This window comes from Dermochelys coriacea, chromosome 7, assembly GCF_009764565.3.
Source record: "Dermochelys coriacea isolate rDerCor1 chromosome 7, rDerCor1.pri.v4, whole genome shotgun sequence".
Taxonomy (NCBI): domain Eukaryota; kingdom Metazoa; phylum Chordata; order Testudines; family Dermochelyidae; genus Dermochelys; species Dermochelys coriacea.
This window is the reverse complement of record NC_050074.1, coordinates 101,579,000-101,592,418: the sequence shown is the minus strand read 5'-3', so window position 1 is coordinate 101,592,418 and position 13,419 is coordinate 101,579,000. Positions and strand designations below refer to the sequence as shown.

At 37.1% G+C, this 13,419-nt stretch overlaps 1 protein-coding gene across 10 annotated transcripts in view; it reads left to right on the top strand.

The window, feature by feature from the left end:
* Positions 1-13,419, top strand: part of MGMT (O-6-methylguanine-DNA methyltransferase) — a 300,045-nt gene that overhangs the window by 22,510 nt on the left and 264,116 nt on the right. For 8 of the 10 annotated variants that reach the window (XM_043518944.1, XM_038409830.2, XM_043518942.1 and 5 more), the window contains one exon: positions 4,261-4,308. In XM_043518944.1, the coding sequence (XP_043374879.1) occupies positions 4,285-4,308 (24 nt within the window). In that variant the 5' untranslated portion in view covers positions 4,261-4,284. Of the gene's footprint in view, positions 1-4,260; positions 4,309-8,066; positions 8,124-9,224; positions 9,288-13,419 lie in introns of all 10 variants that reach the window. The other 2 variants (XM_038409825.2, XM_038409828.1) reach the window with 2 other exon arrangements.

Genomic DNA, 13,419 nt, shown 5'->3' with positions numbered 1-13,419 from the left:
TGGAGCAGAGGCCTGTTTTACACCTTCTTACCAAATCCTAGTGTAATTTCCAGTGTCACGAGAGACAAGCCACCACCATTCTTATACTGGCTGATGCTGTCTTGGCTGACAGATCTGTTACAGATGTCCAACCAGCCTCTGATCCAGCTACTGGATTGTTTGAACCTGATCTCATTGCATCATAGCCTGATGATTCATCCAGACAGTCATTCCACTTCATGGCAGTGGCTCTTGGTTGGCTGAATACTATGGACAAAGGCTGTTCCCTGCTGGCCCACAAAATACTGATACAGAGTGGGAAAATATCTACCCCATCTCAATATGGACAACCCTACATTGTCTGGGCCTGGTCCAGGCCGCAATATCAAAGATCTTGGACTACTTATTGCATTTTAAATATGCCAGCCTTTCATTTAGCACATTTAACATCCACCTTGCAGCAATCTCAGCTTGCAATCTACCTGTATTCTCATGCTCCGTCTTTTCTTGCCCTACAGCATCGAAGTTTTTCACAGGGCTGTTATACACTTACCCACTAGTAAAAGAACGTACAGCTTGGGATCTCCAGTATAGTCCTCCTGAGGCTCATGACGCCTCCATTTGACCCTTTCTCAGAATGCTTCCTGAATCAGTCACCTTGAAGACTGTTTTTTACTAGTGGCTGTCACTTCAGAACTTGTGGCCGAACCTCTCTGTGAGACTTTCCATATGGGCAAGGTGGTGCTGAGGCTTCACCTGAAGTTCATTCCTAAGGCAATTTCAGAAACCAATGAGCGATCCTGCTCGTCTCCTTCCTGAAACCGCATTTGTCATTGGGAGAAAAGTAATTAAACACACAAGGTATATCTAAGACTTTTAGTATTTTCAAGGTAATAAAACAATCATTCAGACTGTTGGCGTGTCTACTTTTAGCCATAGCTGGGCATTCTAAGGAGCAAGCAATCTCATCAAAAAGGACATAAAAATAGATTACACAATGCGGTATTGCCAGCTGGCTGGTCTACCTTTTCCCACTGAACAAAAAGGCTCATTCTACCAGAGCACAAGCAACATACTCCACCTATGTCAGGAGTGTTTCAGTATCAGAAATCTGTAAGGTAGTGGAGTGACGTAACCCAGTGACCTTTGTCAAACACTGTGTCTTAAATGTCAAGTTCCAGAGAGCAACATTCTTCAGTTCATGCCGTTGAAATGCCTCCTCCAGTTGTCTTGAGGGCATACTGCTTTCCTGTTACCTAGAATGGATTCCACACTGACACATGCTTGAAGAAGAAAGAATGGCTACTTACCCTACAGTAGCTGTGATGCTGTGAGGTGTTCTAGTTAGTATGCATCTCACAAGATAAATCCAGTCCCACTTTTTGTAGTCTTCAGCTACCAAAAGCTTTAAATTGTCAGGGGACTGAGGGAAAGTTGCATCTGCTTTGCCCTTTATGCCCTCATATGGGAGCCACATGTGTCAGTTGGGGTATGTTAATGGGGGCGGAGGGGACCTTTGATGTTTGTGAGGTGCATGTGCATCTACAGCAGGACCAACACAGAGTACAACATCTCAGAGCTTCTGCTGTGTATTTCCCCAAAGGATGTGAAGTAGGAGTCATTCTGCTGCATGGGTCTTAGCAATGTAGATGAGTTCACCAGTGCTACCTTTATGAAGCTGTGCTCCTCAAGAGCTCAATTTCTGGTGGCATTGAGAGATGCAGAGTTCTGTGGGTTTTTGAATGTATAGTAGAGGATTTGGGCTGAAATGAATTAAACCAATATTTGTAATGTAAAGGAAATTGACATGTACGCAGGTTGTAGAACTTTGGAGTTCTGTTTGCAAATGTGTTTGCAATTTTTAAGAAGTCATGAACATTTCAGTTCAGGTTTTCAAATTAAAATTAAAGTTGTGTTTCACCCCCTGCAGACAGATGGTGGCTCTTATTGTGGAAGAGGTAACGAATGTCAAGAGACACTTGCTGAATTCTTAATCACTTTGCAATTTTGTCAGTTACTCCAAAAAAAATATATTAATAGAATAAAACCACCTAATATGGCTAACTTTCCGACATACTATACTAGTTGTAGAACTGGTTTTTGTTTGTTTTGTTTTGTTTTTGCAATTGGCTATATGGTATTCTCGGTAGATGGCTTAATTTACTTGATCTATGCCTCTGTGTTCGCTCTAGCCCTGTTTTTGTTTCAATTGATACTGTGATCCTGATCTTCCAAAGTGATCTGCATGATAACATGGAGTCTCATTTGTTCAGATGACTCTTCCCAGGATTGGGGCATGTTTTAGTTGAGAATGCATGGTCTTCTGATTGAGGCACTGAACTGGGAATCAAAAGTTCTGGTCTGTTCCTAGGTCCATCCGAGACCTTCTAGCTGACTTAAGCAAATCACTCAACCTGTCTGATCTCTCTTTCTTGATCTGTCAGATGGAGATGATGATGATCAAATCACACGTATTGAAAGTCTAAATTTATTATCTGTTTAAAGATTATATTTTGATCAGTGCTATAGCAAAGCCTCTAAATAATAATAATAATAATTAATAATAGGAATAAACCTCCACAAATTCATGTTTCTTTTATTTGACTTGAGTGCCTGGATTGAGATCAGCAATACAAATTTACATATTTACTGAAAGTGAAAGTTGATAACCTTCAAAAACTATCTGCTAAAGAAAAAACTTCATGTGCTTCCATTTGATTTTTCTCCTTTTATACTATATTAAGATGACCTGTCAGAAGTATGGGGGTTTTAAGACTTAAAGCCAAGATTTTCAAAAGTGCCAAGTGAGTTCATGTGTCTTCATTTTTGGTTATGCAAGTTCAAAATAACTTTTAAGGGCCCTGATTTTCAGAAAATACTTATAAAATTAGTGCCAACTAAAGTGTCGCAAGCTGAGCAATCAAAAATGAGGATCCAAAATCCATCACTATTTTAAAATATTTCTCTCTCTCTCTCTCTCATTTTTAACCTTAGAAATTAGGTCTAAACTCTATGGAAACTGTGGTAGCTGGGTATCACATGTAGATTAGCCTGATTAAGAGAGGATGTTGATTTTATTCAGGCTATATAAAGCTCTTTATTTTAACACACATTGAACTGAAACACTTGGGAGGAGTGATCGCCTTGTTAAGGATTCAACACCTCCACCCCTCTAATTAAAGGCTCAGAATGCTCCTGATGTGCGCGCACATTGGTTTCTAAGAAAGACCTCCAGCAAACAAAGGAAAAATAAGACTTAACATTTCTAATACTTCCAAGGTCTTGTCTAAATTGATTTTGTTTAGTTTTGGACTTTTTGCACAGGTGTAGAAACACAGACAAAACTATACTTGTGATACCCTTAGACCCTGGTACAAAGCCCAGTTGAAGTCACTATGGCATCTTTCCACTGATGTCTGTAGACTTTGGATCAGGCCTCTGGTGTAGACTTATTACATCAGTGCAGGTCCTCTGTGCATTCTGAGTCTCTGGTGTAGACTTATTGCAGCATGGTTACACTAGGGGCTTACATGTGCAGTGACATCAGTGTAACTACATATCATAGGTAGGGTTTAAAGTACAAAACAAAAATGTGTGAAAGAACTTTGAGGCCTTTTTTGTATCCGAATAGCACCCGTTTTTTCCCCATCCTTGTAGGTAACATTTACATTCAGATATTGAGATCAGATCTAGGATGACAGCAGTTACAATGAAACTCCTTTGCTTAAGTACTATGACTGTAAAATACGTACTTTATTTTGGAATCTGCCTTCCTTTTGCTCTTTGATCCAAACTACCCTTCACATAGGTCCCTTATTTTCCTTCCTTTAAAATATACATACATATTTTCTAAAACAAAAAAGGTACTTATTATTTAACTCGCAAGCACAGCGTATTATTTTAAATAACATTTTTTACAGACATGGGGCACTTCTTAAAGTGCATTCTTATCCTGTGGATCAAAGTTTTATAGGACTTGTGATGAGAGAAGTCCTCCACATGTCATCTGTTGATTATCACTTATTACAGATGATAGATGACCTAGTGAACTTTAAAATTCCTGTTTGCTTGCAAAAAAAAAAAAAAACAATCCATCCCCCTTTTGATACTGCAAGCCCTGAAATTCAGGGCCCACTTTTTATAATCATAACCCTAACAGTATATCATGTAATAAGAGGAGAAATGATAACATTGACGTGCTTTTCTTGTCAATGGTTTATGAAATTTGAGTTGTAGTAGTCTTATCTTTTTCTAACAAGATTTCCTTTTCCTTTCTTATAGGCAAAACTCCTTCATGTATTTAACATGGCATCAAGACTTCATCAAAAAGTAAGTTCCTGTGAAAATATCCTTGCATTTAGGTACACAGAAAAAGTAACAGCATTACAAAAGAGTTCACATAACATAGTTTGTGTTTTTTCCCTAGTGTCCAGCAGTCAGTGTTAAGAATTCAGTTGACAAGATTGATGCTGCATTGTAAATCGCTGTACCTCTGTCATGGTTGGTAACAGTCATCAGTGGACCTTTCCCCATCACATATCTATCTTCCACAGACCATAAACCAATAGGACAGTGCTGTATTTTTAGTGTAAAGTTAGCTGTTTTCTGCCCCTTCATAATGAGTATAGCTTTTATTACAGAATCATTTTGTGACTTTTTGGATGTTTTATGCTTATGAGTTGAGATAGACTCAGATGTTTAGGAAGACAGTTATGTTTATGTGGAAACGTAAGAAAACATGATCATATAGCAGAAAACTCAGGACTTTTTTTTTTTTTATGTGAAAATTTTACCTCCTAAAGATTAGTTTGTGAACATTTATTTAATTCATGGAAAGTCTTTCCCTTTGTAGCCAGTGCTAATGTTGTTAATGACTTTGTTCTTCAAATCACCAAGAAGACTATTGGTAATGAATAACCACAAGTAATAAATATTATTTTTGCACTATACTTATTACTTTTGTGGCAAGATTAATATCATGCCTCATGGGATATAACATTTAGTAAAATCAAACTTGTATAGGTAATCCTGGTACTGTTGCCAGCCTCTAACACCATATAAAAATGTCTAAATAAAATAGGGCAGATATCCCATAGCTTCAGTCTGTTTTACATGATGTAATGTATTCAGAATAGTATCTTTGTGTATTTCCATCTTGTGTACCCTGCAGTGGAAATACCATTTTTTGTTAGTGTAAATCAGTGTCGTCTTTCTAGACCCTTTTCAATGACTTAGTATTTTTAATTTTAAAAAGTGGAATAGTTTGATATATGGAAAATCAAGAAACATGATTTGTTGTGTTTCGTATTTTAATTTTTCTTTCTAAACCATCTTTGTGGTTTTTAATGTATTTCTGCAACATTTGTGTGTGTGTGTGTGTGTGTGTGTGTGTGTGTGTGTGTGTATACACTTGCTTCCTGAAAACATATCCTGTAGCAGGTATTTTGGGGTGAATCGCAGAGAAATATTACTCATTTTCAAACAACTGGGGGACTTTTTAAAAGAATCACTAGTTCAATCTCATTCACAGATAGACATAATATTAGCTGGCAAACTAAATGAACCTAATAATTATTGATGGTCTATTAACCTTTTCATTTCCCACTTACTTTCATTAGTTGTTGGATGGAGTTCCTCTTGATATCTGAGGAGGCAGAATGCTAAAACTAAATTAAATTCAAACTCTCCTGATTTGGTATAATATAGGGAGAAGGATTTTGACTAGTACTGTGTGAAGATGCAATAGCAGTTAGTAGTATAATGTTGACTCCTTTCTTTGTTCTGCATACAATAAAATTGTACATTGTAACACATTCTGTTTCATTATTTAGAATTAAAGATATTTATATTAAGGCTTGAAAGGATTAGTTTTTTTTACTGGTTAAATGTCGGCAAACAATGATTTCACCATTCACACGTTGACCAAAAAGTATTTCCATAGATGATGATAGAAATTTACAAACAGGCAAAGTCAGAAAAATGCTGCTTTGAAACTTGTTAGAGTTTGATTTAAGGATATTTTATTTGCATATTTTGATGTGATGTTGACAATTTGTGTTTTAATGGGTGTAAAGCTTTAACTTCTTGAATCTCAACATTTGTCTTTAAATAATTGTCTGACCTCCCCCATAATTTCCTGCAATTGTGGAAAATCATTAAAAAATAAATATTGATATCAGTCAAAATTATGAAAAAAACACACATTGAATTTTTCCAAGCCTGTTTATAATATGTACAATTGGTTCAACGTATTTTTCTGACAAGTTAAACCACATGTGAGTGACAAAACATGAATCTGAAATAGGTGACAATTGACTTTAAAAAAAAAAAAAAAGACTGCGCATGATTCACAGAATAGGTTTACATGAGCATCTAGTTTGCTGACACTGAGAAAATGATTTCTGAAAAAAGCCAGATGTAAAGATGAGTGTTTTCCAAAATCACTGTATTTGCACCACAACTTAACATGTAAGCCTTGATCCTGCAAGGCCTTGTGTAGTGTTCATCATGGGAGTACAAGGCTGCTGACATCTAATGCAAGTGTATACTCAGGGTGTGTGTAAGTGTAAATGAGGTGGAGCCCCTGGCATGACCCTATGAACTGAGAGGAAGCAATTCTCAGGAAGGTGGAGTGCCTGCTCCTTTATTCTTGAGAGTATGGTTAAAAAATACGTTGTCGGAGAATCCATTTTTCTGAAGACACTTGGGTTTAAGTATAAGCATCAGTATGCAAACAAGGTGGTATTCTTTTCCCTGTGTGGCCATAGTCTGGCTGCTAGGATTCAGAAACTTAGTAGTCACTAACCATGCAGACAGGTTTCAGAGTAGCAGCCGCGTTAGTCTGTATTCGCAAAGAGAAAAGGAGTACTTGTGGCACCTTAGGGACTAACAAATTTATTTGAGCATAAGCTTTTTTTGAGCTACAGCTTACTTCATCGGATGCATGCAGACGTTCTTGTTTTAATCACAACATTAACTGGATTCTTTTGGCTCCGTGTCCTACTTATGATGAGTTATTCTATATTTATACACACAGTACTCATACCCCTGTAATGCAGAATCAAAACCACAATATTAATGTGAATCTTCCTGTATTGCCTCTTATTAGGGCAGGAATATAATGTGTTCCCATAACAGATAATTTATCTGCCATTTTGTTACATATGGCTCTCATATATATTTTAGTCTGTATCTTTGTGTGTTTTTTGCACTCAGTTACATTAGGTGTTTCATTTATATTTAAAACTGTTAATATTACTCACATTACAGCTGATTATTGCAATGAAGTCATGTTTGTTTATGAGCAAAGTCCAGGTTCCCCACTATCTTTTTAGTTTAAAAAGGAACACAGTTAATGGCTTTGCCCATATTGCTTGGATTTTTTTTTATTATTCTCCAGCTCCTACTCTTCAGGTGTAGCTATTTTAGTATTATGAAGAATGATGGATGATGTAGGAAAGTTTCTTTTGAAGCACTTCTGATATTGTGCAATGCACTTGGGGGTCAGCTACACTTGACTGATGCATGATTTATCCAATGTCCCTGCCACTTTCTGAGATAAAGCTGCTATTTTATCAAAAATGCCAGCAAGTGTGATTTAGAGTTTGTACACCTCCTCTTTCAAATAATTGCTCTGATTACTTTCTGGCATGGCAATAAAATGATAAAGGTAATTGCACACAAATGTGAGAGAGCACCAAAATACAATAAAATTAACCTGAATTAGCTTGACTTGTCGATGAGAAGTATTTATGAAATGTATTTTTGCAATAAGGGAGACTGATATTATAGCTGGAAGGTGAGTTATTGCCTTAATGTAATACTGTTTGAAATTTAAAAAAAGAGACTGTTAGAGTTGAGGGTGATTGTGCTTTTGAAACTTAAGTTGAAGTGATTCTTATAATTGGCAGTAATAATGCATTGTGAAGGTAATATCTTTATTGTGTTATGCCTAGTTACATTATCTCTATTTAGCTGACTTTGGCTTTTTCAGAGAATGCAAGAACAGCAAATTTGGAATTTTGTGGATTATGATAATAAAAATGTTACCTTGATATTAAATTCACTCTTTACTCTCTGGATTACAGAACAAAAATGAAAATAAATTAAGAAGCAGTACAGTTCATCTGGTGTACCAATACTTGGTAAAATTCTTATCTCTTCTTCTCCTTGCAGATACAATAAATTCATATGGATGTCTATGTGCATAGCTTAACTGTGTAACAGAGGGTGTACTTAAATATATGCTTATGCTCTTTGTAAATGGGTATGCATATGCATACACATTCAGAATCGTTATGGTAGTTTAAATTTTATATTTGCTTAGTTTCAAAATATAACCAGTTCTTAAATATAATATTTACACCACTTTTACAGTAACTCTTGATAGCATTGTATGGTAAGCTTAATGTTCCATTGCCTATAGTACTTTAGATTTTCATTGTATATATATTTGTCAACAAAACAAAAAAACAGAGATTCTTTGCTTCCTTTTGTGTTGTGTTTTCCTAGATACTGTATCTAGATACAGATACTTTAGTTATAAACATTATTTGTTAAATAGCTAAAAGGATATTGTATGGGCATTTTAATTGATAAAATACTTCCCTCTGATGGTTACATATTACTGCACTGACACTTGGTGTTTTGCTTTTCATTACCTGGCAGTAAAATTCCATTCTTTTATTCCATATACTGGCAAAATTTAAATCCTAACGTGATGTGACTACTATGAGCACCAAACCATGGAATTGGAATCTCCCAACCAGCCCTTTCCTTCCTGTCCTGCACTCTTCCCTCCCCTCCCCCCCCCCCAAAAAAACCCCAAGACAAAACAGCAGCTCAGTACTGGTTTATTTTATTTTTTACTTCTGTTGAGTGTGTATATCAAACACACTTAGCTAGGAGTTTACCAGCTTGAGGGCCTCTGCTGAGTTGCTGATTGAATCTGTTGTGGCAATGAATTGAGAGAAGCATAGGCAGGTTGGTATAAATTAAAACAAATACTTTCCATTAGATGTTTAGGGTACAGTAGCAAATGACCATAGCTGATTAGAGCACAAGTGTAATTTTCTGGTTTCGCTATGCAATGCTTATTAGTTTTAGTTTCTGGATGGTCTTAAGGTGTAAAGGGCTTTAGGTAATCTAGAGTCAAGGACAGGAATAAAAAGGTCTTCATCTGAAAGAACAGGATAAGTTTCTCTTACACATGCAGATGGATCTAAAAACTATCATCTCTCTCTCAGCTAGGCAACTACCTCCGCCACAAAAGATCTACAGCACACCCAGACTGTGGAACTAATATAACAGTGAGTATACTCCCTGAGGCGGTCTTTCCGGTTGACTTCTGCCAATACGCTACCATGTAGTCTAGGTTGAACCTCAGCATGCTAGGTGGTGTTTGAGCTCCACTCTGGAATACTGGGTCTGCCAGCTTCATCATTTTACGTGAGATAGGGCATAGGGTTGGTTGTTTGATCGTTATGGTTTCTTTACCATGCCAATATTTCCCTACTAACCCATTTGGTGATGTCAAGTACATGTTGAATAGGAGGGGTAAAAAAATTAAAACCTGTGGTGTGTTTGAGAGCCCTGAGGGGCAGACGAGTAGTTTTGCTAAACTACCTATTGAGATCATTACCACTTGGGATCTCTCTTAAAGTAGCAGAGCCACTCACTTATGTCCATTGAACCGATGATTGGGACTGCAGATGTATCAGCAACAGCTCCTCAAACATGGTCTCTGATGCAAGTTCATAAACTGTGCTTTGTTGACCACTTTATCTCTGGAGAAATGGCTGGTCACCTGGTGCTGTCTCTCCTTGTTTCCATTTACTAATTTGTATTTCAAAATTAAAAATACATACTTTTTTAGTATTACTTTTCCATGTTTGCAGTTGCCTTTGTTGCTACAGGGATGTTAAAGCTTGGTGAATGTGGGATGAGGTGGTTCATGAGTAAGGCTATGAGTCAGTCATGAAGGTCACATATTCCATGATTTTATGAGACCTCCATGACTTCCTGAAATTTCCAATAATTCAGCTCCATGGTGGCGAGGCTCAGGCTTCAATAAATCTGTGATTTATTGTTTGTTGTCTGCGTCCTGTACATGATGTTTAATAAACATACCCGTGCCAAAATCTGGCCTTATTCATGAGACACTCTAAGATATGATTAACACTGGAAAAAGTGTGACTCCTGCTTTATATTATGAAAAGCCTTAATATAGCAAAGAATCAGCAATGAACACTTTCCTCTTTCTACATCGCTAGGTGGAGGTCATAATCCAGTGCCACATATGCAATTTCTGTCTCCTGCTGAAGTCTGAAACCTGATTGGCAGGGTTTAAAGAAATCTGAGGATTCTAATTCCCACCAGAGTGGCACCACAACTGTCTCACCCAGCTTTCCTAAAAAGATTGCATTTGGGTTATCAGTTAGCAAGACTGTTAATATCAAAAGATGGCTTCCTGAGCAGAGGCTAATCGGAATGAGAGAAAATTGTGCTTCAGACCTGGGTTCATGCTTGGACTATGAAAACAGGGATAGCAGCATCTGTCCATTTTTCTACTTCGTGAGTCTCGTACTCTCTTTTGGAAATGTTAAGCACTAATTGTTACGCACCAAATCTGAATCTTGTAATACCCCTGCTCTTTTGCCTGAGGAGGAGTCCAGTCTTAAGTCTTTACTTCTTTTCTCATTCTGATTTTGTGAAATAAATATATTTCATAGTCAAGGATCTTGTATTTTTTAGAGAACTCCCATTCAAAATGCCTTATTAGATCAGTGATTAAAATGCTTTCATTTTAAATGACTAAAATAACAATTAAACTGCGAAGTATCTCAGTGCCAGAAAAGGAAACAATAGTGGTTTTTGTTGGAACTCATTTATTTGCTTCCGTGGAAGGAAAAGGTATTTTTCACTACTTGAATTGTAAAGATAATGTCCTTTCTAGACCCATATCTGTGCCTGAAATGTAAAGCAAGTAAGAGAGAGTGCAGAGAGAGTGCATGAATTTCTGATTCAGGAGTAGGAAGGGAGACAGTATGACACTTTTTTTTTAATGTAGCTAAAACTGATGTTGGTGGTCAAATACTCGGGAAGGTATTGAATGTATGAAATGGAATTGGTATGGTTCAACTGCATCAGAGATGGAAAGCATGTTGCAAACCCCAAACAGCTGTGCTTTATGGGGCCTGCATCCGCCCTAATGGGCGGCCACTTGTGGGAAGAGTGGTCCAGCTGAGATACAAGATAGATCCATGACATCCCATTCTCCAGCTCGACCATCCTGCATAAGGAGACATATTAGCCACAGAGGGGAATGCAGCGATAGGTACAGAGGCTCTGTGGCCTTCTGGGGAAGAACCTATTTTCGCATCCTCACCAACCAGAATTCCGATGTTCATAGTCCATATTCTTGGTCTACCCTCTTTATCTGTGAAGTTCAGGTGCCCACCAATGAATTAAACTTTTAGTTTTTTTTAAAAAATATAAAATACTCTTAACATTCTTTTAAATTTAGTTTATGTCTATACTACGGAGACTGTACTGGTACAGCTGTCAGCATAGCTGAGGCATAACCCTGCAGTGTAGACATAACCTAAACCAACAGAAGGGTTTTTCCATTGGTATGGGATAACCAAATGAAGTAGCTACATCAGTAAAGCATTCTTCCATCAACAAAACTGTGTCAACTGAGTTTTAGGTCAGCATTACTATGTCAGTAAGGGTGTATAGATAGATAGATATAGATATGTATATATATTGTGCCCCTGACCAACATAGCAATGTCTATCTAACTTTTAAATGTAGACCAAATTACAAAATTCAGCACTCAGAATGCCATGTTTAAGGCTGCATGTGCAACTTTCATTCATTCAGATCTTGTGCTTTGTTCATAATCATTAAAATAGTCTTTAGGCACATCACATACTAATATTTTTCTCACAGGATCCCTGCCTCATTCAGTGTACAGATAGTTCTCCAAAATTGCTTCTTATCCTCCTCATTCATTGTGCAGCACCAAGTTTTAGAATTTTAGGGTTAGAAGGTCTTAATATCTTCATAACATCTCTGTTAGATTAGATGGTGTTTATTCTTGTGTTGATGGGGAACTGAGGCACAGAGATATTAAGGCTAAAATTGTCGTGTCCCCTAATTTTGGGTGTTCAGTATCATTTTTCAGAATACTTAGCAAGAATCCAGTTCTCCAGGGCAGCATTTAGTTGCCTCTTTTTCTATCGTTTTATTTATATAGGTTCTTAAACCATGCTCATCACTATAGTATCTGAGCACATATCAGTTGTGCATTAAGTGAAGTGAGCATTGACATATTGTGTGCTCATCCTGCCTTAAGCAGGAGATCTCTCTTTCTGCTTTGCTTCTGCCCAACACCTCAGATTCTGATTGTTTCCCATACGTATCTTGGCTCCTACCCTATTCAACCCCCTCTTCACATCTCTGTCATAGATTCAGGCTATTTCCTCCTCCTCCCCCCTCATGTTGCTTGAGTGTCTGCAAGGAGAGCATCGAGAGCACAAAAGACACATTCTCCCTTCTTTCAGATCTTGTGCTTTGTGTTACATTGGAATCTAGCAATAAGGAAGACCACTTGCTGAGAAAGACCTGCCCAGTCCTTGCATGCCTGGGCTGGAGCATGCACATTACAGATTGAATTTTCAGATAATTTAGCTGCAAAACTCTTTTCATAAAGATGGCAAAAAGACAAATCTCTTGTACTAGGGCAAATAAACTGCCAAATTCAAATTCTCAATCTAGAACCTTCATGCTTTGGAACTTCTCAACAAAACAGAGTTTGTTTTAACATGGTAAAATAATGTAGACATTCTGCATGGAAAATGTCTGCCCAAATAACAGGTTTGCCTGTAATTCATGCAATGCACTGACTCCGTGCCCTATATAGAACTGTCTTCTCTTACTCTTTTTTCACTATAAGCGACAATTGGAATATATAAAAGGCATGGAACTTTGTTATATGAAAAGTTTGCAGGCCCTTCATTGTAATTTTGAGTAATGACAGCTATTCCAATATCAAAATGCTTGTAATATCCTTAGATTATTACACTGGATACTGTTTATTTAATTAAAATGTTGTAAAAATGTTTCTTTGGGGGGGTGCGGAATATGACAAACATTTGTATTTATCTGGTTTTGGAGAGTTTTTTTGTAAAACAAGTTACAGGCAAGTATTGGAGACCAACTACATTTAGATTTCTATCAGAGAACAACCCTGTACTAAGATTTCATGTGTAAGTACTGTAGGCTATATACCAATACAAGGAACAATTCTAAAATTGGTATGCCAATACAATAATATATGCTTTTTATATTTGCTTGAAGAAAAGACTCCTTTATATGATCAAAATGTCTGATCTAGTGAAGAATGGATTTGTGATTTTAAAAACAAAACACCTAGTT